The 23,251-nt window shown below is 41.6% G+C and overlaps 1 protein-coding gene across 3 annotated transcripts in view; it reads right to left on the bottom strand.

The window, feature by feature from the left end:
- Positions 1 to 11,878: 11,878 nt before the first annotated feature.
- The window catches only part of LOC111963385 (phospholipid-transporting ATPase VD), a 43,258-nt gene continuing 31,885 nt past the window's right edge, over positions 11,879 to 23,251 (bottom strand). For all 3 annotated transcript variants that reach the window (XM_023986790.2, XM_023986792.2, XM_023986791.2), the window contains 8 exons: positions 19,622 to 19,806; positions 19,266 to 19,521; positions 18,920 to 19,122; positions 18,615 to 18,815; positions 18,406 to 18,486; positions 18,117 to 18,221; positions 14,500 to 14,687; positions 11,879 to 14,365 (listed from right to left, as the gene is read on the bottom strand). In XM_023986790.2, the coding sequence (XP_023842558.1) occupies positions 14,122 to 14,365; positions 14,500 to 14,687; positions 18,117 to 18,221; positions 18,406 to 18,486; positions 18,615 to 18,815; positions 18,920 to 19,122; positions 19,266 to 19,521; positions 19,622 to 19,806 (1,463 nt within the window). In that variant the 3' untranslated portion in view covers positions 11,879 to 14,121. The remainder of the gene's footprint in view (positions 14,366 to 14,499; positions 14,688 to 18,116; positions 18,222 to 18,405; positions 18,487 to 18,614; positions 18,816 to 18,919; positions 19,123 to 19,265; positions 19,522 to 19,621; positions 19,807 to 23,251) is intronic.

Genomic DNA, 23,251 nt, shown 5'->3' with positions numbered 1-23,251 from the left:
TGGCGATCGTGAGGGAGTTTGTTCCACATTGGGGTGCCAGAGCAAGAACAGTTTTGACTGGGCTGAGCGGAACTGTACTCCTCAGAGGTAGGAGGCGAGCAGGCCGAGGTGGATGAACGCAGTGCTTGTTTGGTGTAGGGCTGATCAGAGCCTGAAGGTACGGAGGTGCCGTTCCCTCACAGCTCCGTAGACAAGCACCATGGTCTTGTAGCGGATGCGAGCTTCAACTGGAAGCCAGTGGAGAGAGCGGAGGAGCGGGGTGACGTGAGAGAACTTGGAAAATTGAACACCAGACGGGCTGCGGCGTTCTGGATGAGTTGTAGGGGTTTAATGGCACAAGCAGGGAGCCCACAACAGCGAGTTGCAGTATCCACGGGAATGACAAGTGCCTGGATTAGGACCTGCGCCGCTTCCTGCGTGAGGCAGGGTCGTACTCTGCGAATGTTGTAGAGCATGAACCTACAGGAACGGGTCACCGCCTTGATGTTAGTTGAATTATGTCTTGTCCATTCGTCAACCAGTATACCAGCAACATAAGAAAAGTTTAGAACAGATCTCTCTCCATGCTCACTCCACGTGGACTCCTCTCACACCCCCTAGAGAAACATGAGAGAAAAGCAGTTGATAGCTTAGATCGGATACTGTACACCGATTTCTGGATTGGTTCCTTTCTCCCGGTAGAAGTGGTCCAGACAGGGCCTTATTCAACGCCTTTGTCACTCTTCTTCAGCCAGTTAGAGGGGGTTTTGAGGTACACACACTGTTCGGTCCAATTATCTCTTCCATGCATTAAGATACCGTCTGATGTCACTTTTCATGATAACCTCGAAAGAACAGATCAGAACAACAGTTTAGTTCAGTTCATTAACTACATGATAAATTATTACTTTTACCAATTATTCTTAATACAATTCTAAACATATTTCAAAGAGAATATCCACACATTCTATTGAAACTATTCTTTCAAATTGGTTTATACTCCCCATCACACTGTTAACTCCATCGTAGAGCCAAAGGATCAGGAAGTTAGACCTATAACCCATCGGGAATAGAACAGAACAAACACAACAATACAATACACTCCTTCACATATCACTCAAGGTGTATAAACTTCAATCCAAAACCTCAAAGAACTGAATCCTCCCCCACTTTTTTAACACATCTCTCAGTATGAGAGGAATGTATAAAACAAAACTACTACTAGTACAAAAGATAAAACAAAATTTCAAATAACCTAATCCAATTAAAATCACTACTCTGAAAAACTCCACAAAGAAAATAGTTTTAACCCATATGGTCATAGGAAAATAGAATTAAAACAGCCTTAGTTAATATGGCTAAGAACTATATTTTTCAATTACACAAATTACCTTGAAATCCGTATTACAAATGACCATAAATTCATTATCCAAATGGCTTTCCAATGAGGGTGATCAAGCCACAACGGAAAGTTATGATAAAGGTCATAGGTCATACCAAACCCTTCAAAGAAGTCTTTTTTTTACTATATTAATTTCAAATTACAAAAATAGTCAAACATCTACCTACATGTTGCATCCCATGTTCCCAGAACATTCCTTTATCAAAATAATTCATGTGTTTAAAAACTCAGAAAATCAAAACTCATAAAAATTCCATGTGCGTGCGTGCCCCTTTAAGATACCTTTGCACCAAACCCAAAGGAAATTTCTAAAACAAATCAAACATAGTATTATTTTTTTTTAAACACTAACAAATAGTCATAACAAATGTTTTGTGTGTGTGTATTTGCAAACCTTAAGGTAAAAACACACAAAAACTTCCAGGCCCTTTTCAATTTGGTAGGCCTCTCTCACTCACTCTCCCCAAGATTATAGTCCCAGGAAACATTTCAGAGAGACAATGACACCCCCATTATCCCAGAAAAAACACAAAACACTTCGTTAGCATTCATTATACTACACCGATACAGAAACCCAAAAGTTAACTATAAACAAAACCTAATGATAATTCTTCCCTCTGTCGCAAATGTAGTACATTTCTCAGCGTAAGGAATCAGTGATATTTAATCCCAGGCATTTAATAAAAATGTAGACGTGTTCTCCCATGTCTCCTTTTAACTTACATACTTTAGATAACTTCCAAACGTCCCGGAAGAAAGAATCCTACTCAAACACATCAGATAATACAATGTTTAATTAAGTAAAATCAACACCTAAAATAAACAATAAACATTAAACAAATAAACAAAACCATAACCCATTTAATCAGCACTTTAATCATTGCAACCTGTTGATATGTTTAGTAAAAACTATCCTGATCTTTTTAACAAATCTAAAATCTTTCAACAGTTGGCGCTGTCTCATCAGCGTAAAAATCAAATCTAACTTTTTCCCACTCATATCTACAAGGTTTTTATTCCCCAAAGGTCAATACTGTTCAGCTCCTACATCAATGATCTTCCTTCTGTCTGTACAGGGTCTGAAGTTCCAAAGTATGCAGATAATACAGTGATAAATTCATGCAAATAACAAACAACAAACTACACAAGAACTCACTACTATAATGGTTCAGATGACAAACTTTCCCAGAGACTCATGTTTACATCTAAAAAAAATAAAAAATAAAACACAGTCTGCATGTTCCTCAAAAAACAACAACTGATGCCCCTGAGACAGATGTCGATGTATCAGGGGAAAAGCTCAAATAACCAAATTCAACCTAGCTAATTTCCCAAAACATATGAAATTGTTTTGACTATAGATGTAACAAAACTATAATTAAAATCTATGATACTCCCCCACTTAACATACTACCTTACTAGTATGGCCCAAGCTTGCTTTTTCAACATTAATACCCATTCAGTCTTCTGCAACAGGCTCTCAAACTTGATAGGAAACCCAATAGCTATAGAAAGCATAAGCTCCTGAGTTGGAAAAAATCTTATGCAATACACAATACACTGAATATCTTGTATTCAAGATTCTAAATGTCCAGGCTCCCTCTGTCTCAGTACTTTTTTAAACAGAAAACCCAAACCTTATTGCAACAGATCCACAAGATCCGGCATGAGAAATGACTGTATAGTTCCCTTAAGAAAAAGTACCTTTTTAGTCAATCTGCTTTCAGTGTGAGAGCTTCCCATGTCTGGAATACCCTGCCATTAGACACACACACAACTGTGATTAGTGATGCACTGTCCCTGAAAAAATTAAATTAACCCAACCTGCAATCAACTTTAATGACCTGACATTGTGCCACGTAATTGAAACAGATTACAATGTTAGACTACATGAACTTTCCTGCTCAAATTCACTGGTGTTAAATAAACAATCAAACCAAGAATCAATAACCATCAGAATACATTATCACAATGTTTCCTTACTCACACCTAAATCACTTTCAGCTTAACATATCCTATTTTTCTTTCTTTCTGTTGGGCAAAAATATACCCCTCTGCCAACAACGTTGTCTTACCTCTTATCGTAAGATTAAAACCAAACTTTACCACTTTCTCTTCTCTTTCCTCTTTCCACTTATGAAATGTCCAAGACTTTAAAAATAACACGCACCGCTAAATTTATAACATATGTCAGTCAATCCTAAAGAATGAAAAACATTTCGGTCGGCACTACTCTATCGCCATTATCTCTCCGCTATTATTTAGAATTTCTTTAATTTAGGTAACTGTCTCCTCTATGATACAGTAATTTAAATATGACTCAATGGATTATTCCAGCAGATCATTTAGGCAACAGACACCGTCTTGCATCGAAATTCGCTTCGCTATTATTTTGAATGAATTAGTCTATCAATTTAACCTTAACAATCTATTAAAAAATTCTATTTATCCTTTCTTTCAATTTGAACCAAACAAGCTCATTAAAACGTTCAGTTTATATCTTATACAAACACTAGCGACCGTATCTTTCCAGGCAAAACATACAAATAGTTGAATTACAATCAAAAACTCTGATTTTAGTCAGAGCATTTGCCGGGAAACAAACTCGGGTCTCCAGCTTGGAAGGGAGCTATTTTAACCACTGAACCACCAATGCTATTTGAATGACTAAGACAATTCTCTGAAAAATAGCCCTAATTTAAAGGTCCAAGCATTATTCCAGCTATGATTCTCCCATGCCAAATTAATAGATTAGCAGTCAAAGAATAAAATCAACATTTATAGACTAGGAAACAGATCTTGCGCATTTTAATATAAAATAAGATTATGTTTACTCATGCAACGTTACTTTACTACATCACATTAATCACGCAATGATAATTAGTTTGATGGAAACCTTAGGCTTTGTAAGACATTATAAATTACGTCGAGATTCCATTTTAATTCGCTCTAATTTATGGAAAACGGTTTATTCAATAAATCCCGCAACTCCTCTCATACTGGGAAGAAAAAACAAAACATTTTCAGACCATAAGGGCAGTTTTATTTCAAATGTTGCACCCAGACGGAGATAATCCAATAAATGTTTTATAGTTCCATCGTTAGGGTAAAATAACCAAAAGTGGACACTCTAATCAGTTTCTAGAGCTCAATTTCCCAGATTTTGTAGACTAGTTTAATAGTGCTTAAAACCTTATCTTTATCAAATTATTCATTAAAGATACCAACTCAAAACCTACATACGTCTACGAATAGGTGGTTTAAATTGTATCTAATTATATTCTCAGCATTACTTTATCAAATCTCTAGTAATCGATTATACACACATACAATTTATCATGTTTTCATATATTCACAGAATCCATATAAAACGTGAGAAATGCTTAGGTACTCACACAGAACTTTAAGGATCCCCCACATAGGATTGGTCAGATGTTCACACAGAACATCAGAACATAATTAAAAGGTTACCCACACAGAGTCAACCTAACCCCGCTCACATAGAACGCTCCTACAAATATTACCTAGTGATTCCATAACAAAGTACTCACACAGAGTAACCCAGGGCATACCTGGCTAGCACATTTAAAATAATTGGAATTCACCACTTCTGAGGGTCACTTAGACAGTCACACAGACTGAGGTCCTTCTCCCAATAGGGCTTCACCAAGTACCATGTTTCACACAGAACACACAGTCACCCTGGCCCCTCACCCCCACAGACRGCACCAATCCCCACTGTGATCAATTCAGTGTCGGGACGGCTCTAGTCGCCCGCAACCGAACAATAGCAGAGTATTCTTTGAGTCCGCAAACTTTCAGATTACTCTCCTCTGACTCGGCCCTGTTTACGCCTCCAAGGTACCCTCTCTTTCAAAGGAATACACTCAGAGCCCACGTAACAGAGGCTTATCTAAAAACTCGACTTCAAGTGTGTGTGGTTCGCTCACCTCTTTCTTTAAAATAAACCTCAGTTCGAGATGTGGTATCCACTCGGCTCGCTGCCTCTCAGATCAAAGGTTGGTCCATCTACTTCGTTCCCGAAGTGTGGTTTCCCTGAGATCCCAAGTTTGAGGGATCCCTCGTGCACTATTTATTTACCTAGATCGTCAGGAACGGTCACCGAGTGAAGATTCACATCCCGCCGCTGCCACCAAATGTCGTGGTAATTTCATGTATTACTCAATGATGAGAGAGCAAACCACACACACGTCAGAGTTATATTATAAAGTCCATCTTTAATTATATATGAGCTTCACCTGTGAGGGTTGAAAATATGCTTGGCCTATCATGGGAATCATGTGCTGGAAGTAACATTTTGCACCAGATAGTGTGACTAGCTGAGAGGCTGTGGTTAACCTTGGGCGGGAACAGTATGTTGAGCTATTGACACATGCATAGAAAACAATGTTGCAGAACAGACTGTGTTAAATGAGGACACGAAAACAGGAACTAAGCTTGTGGCCTCAGTATCTAGGGTATGGGCACATAGGTAATCTGCATGACAACAGCAACGCCTGACAGCTGGAGCGCCTGGGGGCTGGGACCAGCCTGTGCGCCAACGATAGGCTGAGTAAGTCTAAACCACACTCAGCCTCTACTCTGACAGGCCAGCTCAGAAGCGGGAACTATTTCTGTCAGAGTATATAAGAAGAACTTTGTAAGAATAAGTTAGATCTCTGTTCTGCCCTGCGTGGTGTTACAGTGAACCCGTATATACGAAAATTGCATTTACCATTTATCGCTTGAGTTTAATAAAAGTACTTATAGTATATTCAGTGACTCTGCATCACATTTATCCTGATACCAGATTTGATTGACGCAACCCTAACACACCACAGCCCTTTTTGACTCTCAGATCAATTCAGTGTCTATAAATGAATTCTCTGAGAGTCCTTACAACACAATTCTTAGAATCTTTTATAGCCAAGATACACCCCCTCCTAACTTACATGACGAACCACAGATCTTAGTAACAGTTCACAAAGAACCTTTTACTTGAAAGAGGAGTATCCCATAGCTAGATAGCATTAGCTATAAATTATCYTTCAGTTTGGTCTCCTAAAARYAGGTTCCAATCTCGTGCTTGGTACCAAAACATTACCTCATCCAATGGCATATATCAATTGTCAATTCTAGATACTCCCATCTCAAATACACCTCCTCCTGGACAAGCTCAGAAAGGGGAGTGTTTCTCTAGGTCATATACCATGAAAGATAAGTTCAACACATCAGAGGGGTAATACAATGGRTCCAGACACTGCCATTCTCCTCCCCTCTCTGGGCCCCAAGTGACTTTTCCCTAGAGACAAAGGCCAATGCAACTGCCCACAGTATAGTCCAAAAAGAGACATTCTAACTGACAAGTATCCCACATAAGCATAATATGAAGATAAATAAAACATTTTATTTATCTATGTTACCTAACTAATTCTGATTCAGCCACGACAAGCCTCGCTACTTTTATAGCCTCGCTACTGTCTTTTTACTGTTGTTTTATTTCTTTACCTACCCTATTGTTCACCTAATACCTTTTTTGCACTATTGGTTAGAGCCTGTAAGTAAGCATTTCACTGTAAGCATTTCACTGTAACCTGTTGTATTCGGCACACGTGACAAATAAACTTTTAATTTGATTTGAGTCCCATTGATTTAGGACTTGGTTAGGTGGTTTAAGCATGTCCCAGTTTAGGTCACCTAGCAGGACAAATTCAGACTTGGTGTAAGGGGCCAGGAGAGAGCTTAGGGCAGGTAGGGTACAGGCCGGTGCTGATGGAGGACGATAGCACCCAGCAACAGTCAACAAAGAGCTATTTGAAAGTTGAATACTTAAAACCAGCAAATCAAATTGTTTGGGGACAGACTTGGTGGAGACAACCAAGCACAGAAGGTGATCCTTGGTGAAGATTGCCACTCCCCCACCTTTGGAAGATCTGTCTTGCTGAAAAAGGTTATAACCAGAAAGGTTAACGTCAGTATTCAAAACTCTCTTCCTTAACCACGTCTCAGTAATGACCAACACATCTGGATTGGAGCTCTGAACCCACACTTTCAATTGATCCATTTTAGGTAATAAACTTCAAGTGTTAACATGCAGAAAACCCAGGCTTTTACGGGAGCAGAAATCATTGAAGCAGATATCAGAGCACAAGTCAGAATTGGGGCTAGCAACAGTAGATGGGCCAGGGTGTACATGTACATTTCCAGATATCATCAACAGTAATACAATCAAGGCACGGCATAGTACAGGGAGAGCTTTGCAGTGCTAATTTATGATATCTGAATGTGCATACGATGACAACAAGATCATATTATACAGTAATTTCATCAAATCAAATTTTATTTGTCACATACACATGGTTAGCAGATGTTAATGCGAATGTAGCGAAATGCTTGTGCTTCTAGTTCTGACCATGCAGTAATATCTAACAAGTAATCTAACAATTTCACAACAACTACCTTATACACACAAGGGTAAAGGAATGAATAAGAATATGTACATAAAAATATATATGGATGAGTGATGTCCGAACGGCATAGGCAAGATGCAGTAGATGGTATAGAGTACAGTATATACATATGAGATGAGTGGTGTAGGGTATGTAAACATTATATAAAGTGGCATAGTTTAAAGTGACTAGTGATACATTTATTACATCCAATTTTTTATTATTAAAGTGGCTGGAGTTGAGTCAGTATGTTGGCAGCAGCCACTCAATGTTAGTGATGGCTGTTTAACAGTCTGATGGCCTTGAGATAGAAGTTGTTTTTCAGTCTCTCGGTCCCAGATTTGATGCACCTGTACTGACCTCGCCTTCTGGATGATAGCGGGGTGAACAGGCAGTGGCTCGGGTGGTTGTTGTCCTTGATGATCTTTTTGGCCTTCCTGTGACATCGGGTGGTGTAGGTGTCCTGGAGAGCAGGTAAGTTGCCCCCGGTGATGCATTGTGTAGACCTCACTACCCTCTGGAGAGCCTTACGATTGTGGGCGGAGCAGTTGCCTTACCAGGCGGGGATACAGCCCGACAGGATGCTCTCGATTGTGCATCTGTAAAAGTTTGTGAGTGATTTTGGTGACAAGCCAAATTTCTTCAGCCTCCTGAGGTTGAAGAGGCTCTGTTGCGCCTTCCTCACCACGCTGTCTGTGTGGGTGGACCATTTCAGTTTGTCCGTGATGTGTACGCCGAGAAACTTAAAACTTTCCACCTTCTCCACTACTGTCCCGCCGATGTGGATAGGGGGGTGCTCCCTCTGCTGTTTCCTGAAGTCCACGATCATCTCCTTTGTTTTGTTGACGTTGAGTGTGAGGTTATTTTCCTGACACCACACTCCGAGGGCCCTCACCTCCTCCCTGTCGGCTGTCTCGTCGTTGTTGGTAATCAAGCCTACCACTGTAGTGTCGTCTGCAAACTTGATGACTGCGTGCATGGCCACTTCATGATGACGGAGGTGAGTGCTACGGGGCGATAGTCATTTAGGAGAGCCCGCAGGTTTTGGTAGCGGGCCGTGTCGGTGACACTGAATTGTCCTCAAAGCGAGCAAAGAAGCTGTTTAGTTTGTCTGGGAGCAAGACATTGGGGTCCGCGACGGGGCTGGTTTTCTTTTTGTAGTCCGTGATTGACTGTAGACCCTGCCACAAACCTCTTGTGTCTGAGCTGTTGAATTGCGACTCTACTTTGTCTCTATACTGACCCTTAGCTTGTTTGATTGCCTTGCGGAGGGACTAGCTACACTGTTTGTATTCGGTCATGTTTCCGCTTGCCTTGCACTGATTAAAAGCAGTGGTTTGTGCTTTCAGTTTTGCACGAATGCTGCCATCAATCCACAGTTTCTGGTTGGGGAAGGTTTTAATAGTTGCTGTGGGTACAACATCACCGATGCACTTGCTAATAAACTCGCTCCACCCGAATAGCGTATTATCAATGTTATGTCCGACGCTATGCGGAACATATTCCAGTCCACGTGATCGGAGCAATCTTGGAAGCGTGAATCAGATTGGTCGGACCAGCGCTGAACAGACCTGAAGCACGGACATTTCCTGTTTTAGTTTCTGTCTATAGGCTGGGAGCAACAAAATGGATCGTGGTCAGATTTTCCGAAAGGAGGGGCGGGGCAGGGCTTTGTATGTAGTTAGAGAACAGATGTCAAGGATTTTTCCCGCCCGGGTAGCGCATTCAGAATAGCCTTGTTAAAATCCCAGCTACAGAATGCAGCCTTCAGGATATGTGGTTCCCCAGTTTACACTAGTCCAATGAACCGTTCATACCGACTATGTGCTGCTGGGGGGATATATACGACTGATTATTATAATCGAAGAGAATTCCTTGGTAGATAATGCGGTCGACATTTGATTTGAAGGTTTTGGAGGTAGAACAAAAGGGCTTGAGGTTCCTGTATGTTGTTATAGATCACACCACGTCTCGTAATCAAGTAAGGCAACCCCCCCGCCCTCTCTTACCGAAAGAGCATGTCTGTTTCTGTCGGCGCGATGCTGAAGAAACCAGGTGGCTGTACCGACGCCGATTGCGTGTCTTGAGTGGCCACGTTTCAGTGAAACAAGGAACGTACAATCGTCTGATGTGCTCTCTGGAAGGCAACCCTTGCTCGGATTTCATCTACCTTGTTGTCAAGAGACTGGACATTGGCGAGTAGTAAACTCTGGGAGCGGTGCGCGATGTGCCCGTCTACGGAGCCTGACCAGAAGACCGCTTCTTCTGCCCTCCGGCCGTCCCCCCCCCAGCGCCCCCCCCCCCCGCCCCCCCCGCCCCGTCCAATTGTTGGGTCTGCCGGCTGGGATCCGATCCATTGTCCTGGGTGGTGGACCAAACAGAGGATCTGCTTCGGGAAAGTCGTATTCCTGGTCGTAGTGTTGGTAAGTTGACGTTGCTCTTATATCCAATAGTTCCTCCCGGCTGTATGTAATCAAACTTAAGATTTCCTGGGGTAACAATGTAAAAAACATTAAATACTACATAGTTTCCTGAGAATGCGAAGCGAGGCGGCCATCTCTGTCGGCGCCGGGGTCTAGCCTCTAGCCTCAGGTAACATGAATACAAAGCCGGCGAGAGGTGTTTAGAATGGGATGGGAGTCCAAAAGTCTTTGAAACTAACAGAGTCCCAAGTGTGGGGAAAAAACATAATCTGTCCCATGGTTGGGTAAAGAAAGTTTGTAGTCAACAAAGCATGTAGGATTCACGAGGCAAATAGCAAAATGCACAAGAAAAAAATAAAATATATACAGACTTGGGGCTAGCCATTGTAAGTTCAGAGTCACTCGTCCCAAGTTTGTCTAACTCTAAATCTATCTATTTTTAAAAACATGCTGAAAAATGTGGGAGCTCATCTGCTCATGACCTCTCTCAAGTACCCTCCTTTCTCGCTGATTAAAGATTAGGGCCATGTTTCGAAAGCCGTATCGCAAGCCATGATTATTGAAGTTTTTAAACATTAAACAGCAGGATTATAGTTCACATGAGCCAGTCATGGGCGAAGCTAACCACTGAAAACTGTAGGGAGAAGGCAGAATGCCGCCTAGAGTTTGAGAGCTATGGGTAGGGTAGACAGTTGAACTATGCTCATGAGGCATTTCTGTTCTATTCTTCAAGATTCAATGGCTATATATCACAGGAGGTTGGTGGCACCTTAATTGGGGAGGATGGGCTCATGGTAGTGGCTGGAGCAGAAAAAGTGGAATGGTATCAAATACATGGTTTCCACTGCTATATATAATTAATTAAAAAAGTCAGGAAATGGATGTACCAATCCCAGATTGCCCCTTTTTAAATTCAATATTTAAACAATTCATATATTTTAACAATTCATATAAATAGGCTAATAACAATACTATGATGCCTAGTGAAGGGATTCCCTTGTCTAGAAGCCTTTCAGATAACATTCCTAAAACTCACTGCACATAAAGAGAACTTGGTTTTGTTTGATCAGGTAGGCTATAAGATAAAATGTACGAATAGGAACAAGAATGACATTCTTACCCTAATGTCTCCACCTCATTGTCGACACTTGGCGTGTTACTGTAGTAACTCATCGTGAAAACGATGGCAATTAATCACCTGTGCGATTCTCCACTTGTCAGGCTACGGAGTCGACTCAACATTCTTAAAGCACCAACCGAAATCCTACACACACGCTGACCAAACAGAAATGATGAGAAGTTCTAAGCAGACACGCCACAACAAAAATGTAAAACTGTAGGCCTACTGTAGTAATGTCTGTGCCATAGTCATGTGCCTACTGTGATCTCAACGGGTCCAGTTTGTAGGATGAAACTGTTCTTTATCCACATTTTAAAAGAAAGATGGAGGGAGGTAGAGGAGGGGAGGGAGCTAGCAGGGTTGACTCAGGCCCCATTTACCCTTGTTTAGAATATTAGGCTAATGAAGTAGTTTCTGTCTTATAATAACCCAAATTATTGTACACAAATTAACATCAGACGTTTAATAACACTAAACTCAAATAATTAACATGACACAGAACACATGAGTTGCTAATGTATTTATACCAATATCTGATACAGTACACACATTTGGAATTAAGTTGATATAAAATAATGACTTCTAATCATTGCTCTGAAACATTTTCAATTGGACTATATTCAAATCAGTTGCCTTTGCCATGTTGTACAGGATTTGATATGCAGGATTGTACTGTAAAAATCTATAATAAAAAAAAATACATCAGTCTAATGTTACCACATAAAATACTGAGGATGGTCTGTCTAAAAAAGACCAAACCAGGTCAGAATTGCATGTGGTAGAGAAAAACGTCACTTCTCAGAAGTAGATATAAATGCCAATGCCATATCCAGGCAAACTCAAGAGAACATTTGTAAAGCCTATTTCCAGTGGTGGAAAAAGTACCCAATTGTCATACTTAATGATACCTTGATAGAAAATGACTCAAGTAAAAGTGAAAGTCACCCAGTAAAATGCTACTTGAGTAAAAGTCTAAAAGTATTTGGTTTTAAGTATACTTAAGTATTAAAAGTAAATGTAATTGCTAAATATATACTTAAGTATCAAAAGTATAAATCATTTCAAATTCCTTATATTAAGCAAACCACAATGTGTTTTTTAATTTACAGATAGCCAGGGGCACACTCAAACACATAATTTACAAACAAAGCATTTGTGTTTAGTGAGTCTGCCAGATCAGAGGCAGTAGGGATGACCAGGGATGTTCTCTTGATGTGTGAAGTGTGTGAATTGGACAATTTTCCTGTCCTGCATTCAAAATGTAATGATTGTTTTGGGTGTCAGGGAAAAGGTATGGAGTAAAAAGTACATTGTTTTCTTTAGGAATGTAGTAAAGTAAAAGTTGTCAAAAATATAATTAGTAAAGATATCCCCAAAAAACAACTTAAGTAGTACTTTAAAGTATTTTTACTGAAGTACTTTACACCACTGCCTACTTCACATATAGAGGGCCATACCTGAATCCTCCTCCTGCACTTACAGGCCTACTAAGTTGCACTTTTGGTTGTCTTGCTTTAGAAGCCCCAGGCCCTCAATCAATTCCCACATTTCATTTTCATTGTGTCAGTGTGTAACTCTACATAGCATTTTGGTTCTTGTCTTGTAACTAAACGTGTGCTGTCACTTTGGTCAGGACTTTCTCAAAAAGAGATTGTATCTCAACAAGGAAATACATGTTAAATAAATATATCCCATGTTTTAGTGGACTGCTTTACTCAACTACAGGTCAGAGGAAAACAGTGGTGAGAAATGTCAGGTCCATGCCAAATCCATTTCAACTCTAGTCAAAATTAATTCAAGTGCGATTCAGAAGGAAAAGGCCACTTTACAGCATTTTGATTTGGTCTAGCCCTTCAATGGGACCTCTGTGTCCAAGGTTCATATGCATAATTTACAATGTTATTTTGGAGTGTTTGTTTAAGAAACGCCAACGTCGAAGAGTTGTGCCTAAACACAAAAGGAGTCATAGCTTGATGCTAACTTTAAAAATAAGTGTACGCAGCTCAATAACTAATAATGATAACTAATAGCATTCTGTTCTCTACATGCTCAGTGCACACTGAAGAGGGCCAGAGTGGACCACACCCCGCAGTGTTCGGGTAAGGTGCACTGTGAAGGGGCCTCTTCACCATGGACACTGGATTGTGTCAAAGTCCTACCGTACAGCAGACACACATTTATTAATATCTATGTGTCCACATCACTAATCTTTAATCAAGGGACTATGACTCCATGTTAATGCAACTCTAGGCACATGTGAGAAACATCCATCTCTTTTCCCTGGATAGACAGCATAGTGATCTTAACCATCACCAGTGAGCAACGCATGCAAGGCAGCTAGCTTTGAAGGGTGTTAGGGTTGAACCCTGTAGCCACCATGTAAATAATGAATAGCACAGGCTTGGAACCTCTAACCCTTGCAATTTGACTGGTAAACTCATGGGTACTCTAGCAATGGCTGCCCGGTATTGTGATTAAATAATTTCCATGTTAATGTATAATGTTCATTCAAATGATGCTAACTGATGTGGCTCATGAAATGGAATGTATTTTTTATAATGTCAGTTGAGTTAATTCAACAAATCACAGCACAGATTGATGGGTACACTTCCAGCTTTTACTTCCTTCTTTGCTCCTATGCGTACACTCACAATGGCCACATGTCCACCAATTATGCCATCAATGACTTGAATGGGACTATTCTTTTCTTTCTATTTCTATGGTTGCCACCTCCTGTAGCCTCTGAGGTCAGGAGAGCACAGAGCCAGTGGCAGCTCTGCATTCCTTCAGCTCTTTAGGGAGTATAAAGTCAGGGATCTTGACGTCCAAGTCTTCCACGTTGATGACGAGACCCCTGGCTTTACTCTGGGCCTGGGTCTGGTTCCAGTGCTGGATCCTCCTACAGTAGTTGTCTGGGTTGAGCTGGTCCATCAGAGCAGCCTTCAGTGTGTCAGAGGGGGAGATGCTGTTGCGCAATGCATGGAACAGGAATCTGAAAGAGTGACAGTGAGGGAAGGTAGAAAAGGTTTAAAAAACGATTTACAAAAAATATGTTTTTATGACATGGTCTCAAATCGAGCAGTGATTGTGTCTGAAAAAGGTTGGCACTACTGTTGGTGTGTATACCTTGGTAGCAGTGCCACCACGGTGGTGAGGGCACACACTCCATAGAAGAGTGGTTGGGACATCTGTAGCTTGTCCACACCAAGGGGATTGTTGGGGGGGCTACACGTCACACACACCACACTGAAGACCAGGGTGAAAGAGAAGTAGAAGAGAGCACTACCCACCAGCACTAACACATGTAGCCATGTCTGTAACACAGGAACATAGCACAGATCAACATATGAATATAAATAGAGTACATAACATGGAACGGGAATATTCAGACATGATCCCAGGTGCACTTATTCACAACTTGAACCCATGAGTTGCCCCCTTCAAAATGTGAAGGCATTGAAACCTAGTCAAAAGTGCTAAATACAGTGCATTTGTAAAATGTATTCAGACCCCTTGACTTTTTCCACATGTTACGTTACAGCCTTATTCTAAAAATGATTAAATAGTTTTTCCCCCCTCATCAATCTACACACATTACCCCATAATGACAAAGTGAAAACAGGTTTTAGGAAATGTTTGCAAATGTATAAAAACAAAGCAGCATACCACCCTGCATACCACTACTGGCTTGCTTCTGAAGCTAAGCAGGGTTGGTCCTGGTCAGGCCCTGGATGGGAGACCAGATGCTGCTGGAAGTGGTGTTGGAGGGCCAGTAGGAGGCACTCTTTCCTCTGGTCTAAAAAATATCCCAATGCCCCAGGGCAATGATTGGGGACACTGCCCTGTGTAGGGTGCCGTCTTTCGGATGGGACGTTAAACGGGTGTCCTGACTCTCTGAGGTCATTAAAGATCCCATGGCACTTATCGTAAGAGTAGGGGTGTTAACCCCGGTGTCCTGGCTAAATTCCCAATCTGGCCCTCAAACCATCATGGTCACCTAATAATCCCCAGTTTACAATTGGCTCATTCATCCCCCTCCTCTCCCCTGTAACTATTCCCCAGGTCGTTGCTGCAAATGAGAACGTGTTCTCAGTCAACTTACCTGGTAAAATAACGGTAAAATAAAATAAAATAAAAACAATTACAGCCTCAAGTCTTTTTGGGTATGACGCTACAAGCTTGGCACACCTGTATTCGGGGAGTTTCTCCTATTCTTCTCTGCAGATCCTCTCAAGCTCTGTCAGGTTGGATGGGGAGCATCGCTGCACAGCTATTTTCAGGTCTCTCCAGAGATGTTCGATCGGGTTCAAGTCCGGGCTCTGGCTGGGCCACTCAAGGACATTCAGAGACTTGTCCCGAAGCCACTCCTGCGTTGTCTTGGCTGTGTGTTTAGGGTCATTGTCCTGTTGGAAGACTAGGTCCTGAGCACTCTGGAGTAGATTTTCATCAAGGATCTCTCTGTACTTTCCTTCATTCATCTTTCACTCGATCCTGACTAGGCTCCAAGTCTCTGTCGCTGAAAAACATCCCCACATTATGCTGCCACCACCATGCTTCACGGAAGGGATGGTACCAGGTTTACTCCAGACGTGACTCTTGGCATTCAGGCCAAAGAGTTCAATCTTGGTTTCATCAGACCAGAGAATCTTGTTTCTCATGGTCTGAGACTCCAAGCAGGCTGTCATGTGCCTTTTACTGAGGAGTGGCTTCCGTCTGGCCACTCTACCATAAAGGCCTGATGGAAGGTTCTACCATCTACACAGAGGAACTCTGAAGCTCTGTCAGAGTGACCATCAAGTTCTTGGTCATCTCCCTGACCAAGGCCCTTCTCCCCCAATTTTTTAAATATTTTTTATTTATTTCACCTTTATTTAACCAGGTAGGCTAGTTGAGAACAAGTTCTCATTTGTAACTGCGACCTGGCCAAGATGAAGCAAAGCAGTTCGACACATACAACAACACAGAGTTACACATGGAATAAACAAACATACAATCAATAATACAGTAGAAAAATCTGTATACAGCATGTGCAAATGAGGTAGGATAAGAGAGGTAAAGGCAATACATAGGCCATGGTGGCAAAGTAATTACAATATAGCAATTAAACACTGGAATGGTAGATGTGCAGCAGATGAATGTGCAAGTTGAGATACTGGGGTGCAAAGGAGCAAGATAAATAAATAAATACAGTATGGGGATGAGGGAAATTGGATGGACTATTTACAGATGAGCTATGTACAGGTGCAGTGATCTGTGAGCTGCTCTGACAGCTGGTGCTTAAAGCTAGTGAGGGAGGTAAGAGTCTCCAGCTTCAGAGATTTTTGCAGTTCGTTCCAGTCATGGGCAGCAGAGAACTGGAAGGAAAGGCGGCCAAAGGAAGAATTGGCTTTGGGGGTGACCAGTGAGATATACCTGCTGGAGCGCGTGCTAAGGGTGGGTGCTGCTATGGTGACCAGTGAGCTGAGATAAGGCGGGGCTTTACCTAGCAGAGACTTGTAGATGACCTGGAGCCAGTGGGTTTGGCGATGAATATGAAGCGAGGGCCAGGTCGCAGTGGTGGGTAGTYTATGGGGCTTTGGTGACAAAACGGATGGCACTGTGATAGACTGCATCCAATGTGTTGAGTAGAGTGTTGGAGGCTATTTTGTAAATGACATCGCCGAAGTCGAGGATCGGTAGGATGGTCAGTTTTAAGAGGGTAAGTTTGGCAGCATGAGTGAAGGATGCTTTGTTGCGAAATATTGCTCAGTTTGGCCAGGCAGCCAGCTCTAGGTTGAGTCTTGGTGGTTCCAAACTTCCTCCATTTAAGAATGACGGAGGCCACGGTGTTCTTGGGGACCTTCAATGCTGCAGAACTGTTTTGGTACCCTTCCTCAGATCTGTGCCTTGACACAATCCTGTCTCAGAGCTCTACGGACAATTCCTTCGACCTCATGGCTTGGTTTTTGCTCTGACATGCACTGTTGACTATGGGACCTTATATAGACAGGTGTGTGCCTTTCTAAATCATGTCCAATCAATTGAATTCACCACAGGTGGACTCCAATCATGTTGTAGAAACATCTCAAGGATGATCAATGGGAACAGGATGCACCTGAGCTCAAGTTCGAGTCTTATAGCAAAGGGTCTGAATACTTATGTAAATAAGGTAATAAATGTTTTTTTTCTTCTAAAAACCTGTTTTCGCGTTGTCATTATGGGGTGTTGTGTGTAGATTGAGGGAAATTAAAAAAAACATTTTTTAGAATAAGGCTGTAACATAACAAAATGTGGTAAAAGTCAAGAGGTCTGTATACTTTTTGAATGCACTGTACGTAGCCTACTGTAGGGTCCACTACTTTTTTAAAGGGGAACATATGTTCAGAACAATTAACTTGAAAGCAAAAGAATGTTGCTCTCAAAAAGTATCAAAAGAAAGGTGAAAATCGAAGTTTCAGGGAAGAATGGACAGAGATGTTTTCATCTTACAATATTTTCCCAATGCCAAGCCAGTGTGTCTTATTTGCAATGAAAATGTCACTGTTTACAAATAATTCAATCTCAGACTTCATTATGAATTTAAGCATGGAACTTTCAAAGTGGAATTCCCACCCCCCAAAATAATTGTATCCATATTAGAATAAGGCTGTAACGTAATAAAATGTGTAAAAAAAAAATCAAGGGGTCTGAATACTTTCTGAATGCACTGTAAATGCATTGTCATTATCAACCTATGGGTGTGTCAGGTAAGGTGTGATTCTCACCAGTGTGCGGCTCTCGATGACCTGGTGTAGTAGGATGATGAGGAGGGCCGAGGCGTTGATGGGAGACCCAAAGGAGAGCATGTCTGCATCTGACCCTGCATATGCCTGACCAAAAATAAGGAAGTCCTGTCATGCCTTTAAAAGGCAGGGTATGGCATGATGCCCTATTCAACTTAAACTACTCCCAGACTAGAGAGAACAACACCACCTCACTGACTCCTTCTCAGGGTATATGTATCAAAACATAATAGATCAATGGCAATAACACTATTTGTGGAAATCTACTCACAAAGTAAGGAATGAAGAAACAGACAAGGCTTTGGTAAAGAGCGTCCAGCATGGTCAGCCAAAAGGTAGAAGGGAGGTAGGCCTGGACAGATACATAAATAAAACATATCAATGAGTGTATGTGTTAGTGCTGGGCTACAACAAAAATATACCCAAGGACCAGAGTTGGAAATCATTGTTCTAATACATCCAGATTCCGCCTTAACACACCTTGGAATTCTGTCCGGATTTGTAGAGCTCCGGTAACTTAATGAGGGTGTCTGCAGACACGTCTTTGTCCAGGATCCCGTAGAGAAGGGGAGGGGCGGAGGTGAAGAGGAGGTTGAAGAAGATGAGCACCCAGGAGTTGGTCATGGCGCTCCCCGAGAAACCACAGAAGAACTGGTACCAGAACAGCAGATTCACATACATCTACACATACAGGAAGAGAGAGGGACAAAGGGAGGGAGGAAGAGAAAATAAAGACAGAGATAGTGAGTGTATGTGTGCCTGGGGTGAGTGAGAGATGTTCTTACCACATTCTTGTAGAAGAAGTAGAGAATCATGTTGGCCAGGCGTGTGTAGCACCAGTGGCCATGGACCAACAGCAGCTTGCGAAGGTGTTTAAACCTGGAGATGGCAAAGTCACTGGACATCACAGCCTGCATGCCCTCCTGGCCAGATATCCCAATGCCAACATCTGCCACCTGGATCATACTGACATCATTGGCTCCATCACCTGGACAAAAAGGACGCCCCAGACTTAAGAAATCTAGATTGGAAGCACTAAGACAGGCCTATTTCTACTGCCTTATAAATGTGCATAAATGTTTATATATCCTGGACTTATCATTTATTTAAGTGTTACCGCCTTCCACTGACCTATGGCGAGGGTCATAACTCGGAGCTGGTCCCGTACCAGTTGTACTACATGGCTCTTCTGAAGTGGGGTGGAGCGGCAGCAGACCACGGCCCTGCAGCGCCGGCTCAGCTCCAGGAAGTCCCCTTTCAGGTCCTCCTGCAGGGCGAAGTCCAGCGTGCGCCCGTCCACCACCAGGGTGAAGCCTGACGTGCCCTCAGCTGCCTCGCCACGCTCCACCTCCGCCCGCAGCTCCAGCAACAAGGCCTTGCAGGCCTCCTGAAGAGAGACAAGACAGGATGAGGAAGATTGACAGCAGGATGACAGGAACGCATTTTGAAGAAGGACAAATAATTTAGAATAACAAGATAACATTCACCTTGCTACCACAGTTAGCAGTCAGCAGTTGGTCTGTGGTCCTGAGCAGTTTGCAGGCACAGGCAATATTTATGGCAGTCTCTTGTTTGTCCCCTGTGAGGACCCATACTTTGACCCCTGCTCTCTGTAGTGCCTCAATGGTCTCTGGCACCTCTTCCTGCAGTCTATCCACAATCCCTGTTGCCCCTGGCGACAGAAACAGTATCACTACAGTCAGCCATTGCAATTGGTTGTTGCTAGCCCCTAACCAAGTTTAGGGGTGACCCCATTTAGTCGACTGGTCGATTGTTTGGTCGATAGGCTGTTGGTTGGCCGAAATGTCTTTAGTCGAGCAGTAGCAAAAAATATATATATCCAGTACCAGTCAAAAGTTTGGACACACCTACTCATTCCAGGGTTTTACTTTATTTTTACTATTTTCTACATTGTAGAATAATAGTGAAGACATCAAAACTTCCATTCACTCCCCTTCTTGGTCATATAGCCTCAACACATCCTGGAGGTGTGTTTTGGGTTATTGTCCTGTTGAAAATGATAGTCCCACTAAGCTCAAACCAGATGGGATGGTATATTGCACCAGAATGCTGTGGTAGCCATTCTGGTTGTGTGCCTTGAATTCTAAATAAATCACTGACAGTGTCACCAGCAAGGCACCCCACACCATCACCCTCCTCCTCCATGCTTCACGGTGGGAACCACACATGCGATCATCCGCTCACCTACTCTGCATCTCACAGACACGGCGGTTGGAACCAAAAATCTCAAATTTGTATTCCAGACCAAAGGACAGATTTCCACCAGTCTAATGTCCATTGCTCATGTTTCTTGGCCCAAGCAAGTCTCTTCTTCTTAATGTGTCCTTTAGTAGTTGTTTCTTTGCAGCAATTCGACCATGAAGGCCTGATTCACGCAGTCTCCTCTGAACAGTTGATGTTGAGATGTGTCTGTTACTTGAACTCTATGAAGCATTTATTTGGGCTGCAATTTCTTAGGCTGTACCTCTAATGAACTTATCCTCTGCAGCAGAGTTAACGGTCTTCCTTTCCGATGGCGGTCCTCATGAGAGACAGTTTCATCATAGTGCTTGATGGTTTTTGCGACTGCACTTGAGAAACTTTAAAATTCTTGTCACGTTCTGACCCTATTTCCTTTTTCTTTATTTAGTATGGTCAGGGCGTGTTGGGGTGGGCAGTCTATTGTGTGTGTTGGGGTTTTGAGTTCGGCTGGTATGGTTCTCAATCAGAGGCAGCTGTCAATCGTTGTCCCTGATGAGAATCATACTAGGTAGCCTCATTTTGGTTTGTGGGTGTTTGTCTTCCATGTCAGTGTTTGTCGCCACACGGTACTGTTTCGTTTGTTCACATCGTTTGTTTTGTTTAGTGTTCTGAGTTTAATTAAAAACATCATCATGAACACTTACCACGCTGCGCTTTGGTCCTCCTCTCTTTCCCCCGAAGACGATCGTTACAGTTCTTGACATTTTCCAGATTGACTGACCTTCATCGCTTAAGGTAATGATGGACTGTTGTTTCTCTTTCCTTATTTGAGTTGTTCTTGCCATAATATGGACTTGGTCTTTTACCAAATAGGGCCATCTTCTGTATACCACCCATACCTTGTCACAACACAACTGATTGTCTCAAACACATTAAGGAAAGAAATTCCACAAAGTAACTTTTAAGAAGGCACACCTGTTAATTGAAATGCATTCCAGGTGCATTCTGCATTGAAATGCATTCTACCTCATGAAGCTGCTTGAGAGAATGCCAAGAGTGTGCAAAGTTGTCATCAAGGCAAAGGGTGGCTACTTTGAAGAATCTCAAATATAAAATATATGTTGATTTGTTTAACACTTTTTTGGTTACTACATGATTCCATATATGTTATTTCATAGTTTTGATGTATTCACTATTATTCTACAATTTAGAAAATAGTCTAAATAAAAACAAACCCTTGAATGAGTAGGTGTGCCCAAACTTTTGACTGGTACTGTATTCACAGAAATAAGACAGATCCTGCTTCTGTTGCCTGTTTGAGTGTTTGTTTAATAGCCTACTGATTCCATGTGCACCAAGCCTCATGCAACAACATGTCAAGTAACAATTTCACATTCGGCTGCTTTTAATCTTTGCTTTGCTGTAATAAAGGCTTTAAACTGTTTTTCGTTAGAACAGCCCCTCTGGTATTATTCATAATTTATTTAGTGCTGTTTACGCTGTTCCAAATTGTCCCCAAAATTATTTGTAAAATAACAATAATAACACTCCTTTTTCTTGATCTCCTTCTTATTGTAATTATTACTATTATGATCATAAGTAATGTCATTATCATTAGTAGGCTTAGTATAGCAGCCTTGTATAACCACCATTGAGCTGTAAGCCTAAGAGCGCATCCGGTTTAGCATTAACACCATAACTTACTTTGGCCTATATTTCAAAACTTATATAGGCTACTGCATCAATCAATCATTCATTCGTTAGTTTATGTCATCACACAGCATACCAGTCATTCGTGATTTGAAATGGAATCAAGCATTTTAGTTTTAAAATAAAGCGAGCCTTGAAGAATTAGCTTAAACAATAAATAAACCGTTCCATTTAGGAAATTGCATTCATGAATGAATGCGACTGTTTTTAGGGAAAAATGTATTTTTTAATCAACTTTATAATAAGGCTGTAACGTAAACAAAATGTGGAAAAAGTCAAGGGGTCTGAATACTTTCCGAATGCACTGTACTCGGTCATGTAAAGAGAGCAAGGGTTTAGGGATTGTTTTTTTCTAAACAAATGAGGCATTTCGGTAAGAGAACTTTTCAGTCAGAAATGGCTGTAATTACGTTGCAGCTTTAGCAACACGGACAGCGCGATAAACACGTTGATGTTCTGTGGTGGTCGCTGCAGCAGGGAGCAGCAGGGAGGAGAGAAAGACAAACGGGTGCTAGTCACACAGTCACTCGCTGTCTTTTCTTTTTTTTAACACAGCGCAGCAAGTCTGAGCCAGGCCCGGCACAATCAAATCAATTGCTGGTTGGGCTCGCTGTAGTCATTTGTGTGTCTTAATTATTTAATCAAACAGTGTGCTTAAAGCATCAAACAAGCTCAGTGAATATATTTGATTTAAACACATAGGACTCGTCAACTAGGTTTGGCCTTGGGACAAATTCTTTGAGCTAATAGTCGAATGGTCATTCCACAATTAGCATATAATATTAGCACAATTAATAGGCCTTTTTTTTAACACATCTGATTAGTACATAATAAATTCAGTGACAATAAGATAATAATTTCGATCTGATTACGCTCATAAAATCACCAATGTCTCTATTCAATTATTATTTTTGTCTATTTCTCTGTGCATTGATTGGTGGGGAAAAACATATCTACATAGCCTACTGTAAGCTGCACTACTTTTTTAACGTCAACATTAGTTCAGAACAATTAGCTTGATAGCAATATGTGTTCATAGATGTTCATCTTCCAATATTTTTCCCAATGCCAAGCCAGTGTGTCTTATTTGCAATGAAAATGTTGCTGTTTGCAAATAATCTCAGATTTCATTATGAATTTAAGCATGGAACTTTCAAAGTGGCATTCCCGCCCTAGACAGAGGCCTGACGCAGAGAAATTTAAGC

The sequence above is a fragment of the Salvelinus sp. IW2-2015 genome, linkage group LG4q.2, assembly GCF_002910315.2.
Source record: "Salvelinus sp. IW2-2015 linkage group LG4q.2, ASM291031v2, whole genome shotgun sequence".
Classification (NCBI taxonomy): Eukaryota; Metazoa; Chordata; class Actinopteri; order Salmoniformes; family Salmonidae; genus Salvelinus; species Salvelinus sp. IW2-2015.
This window is presented reverse-complemented; position numbering and strand designations above follow the sequence as displayed.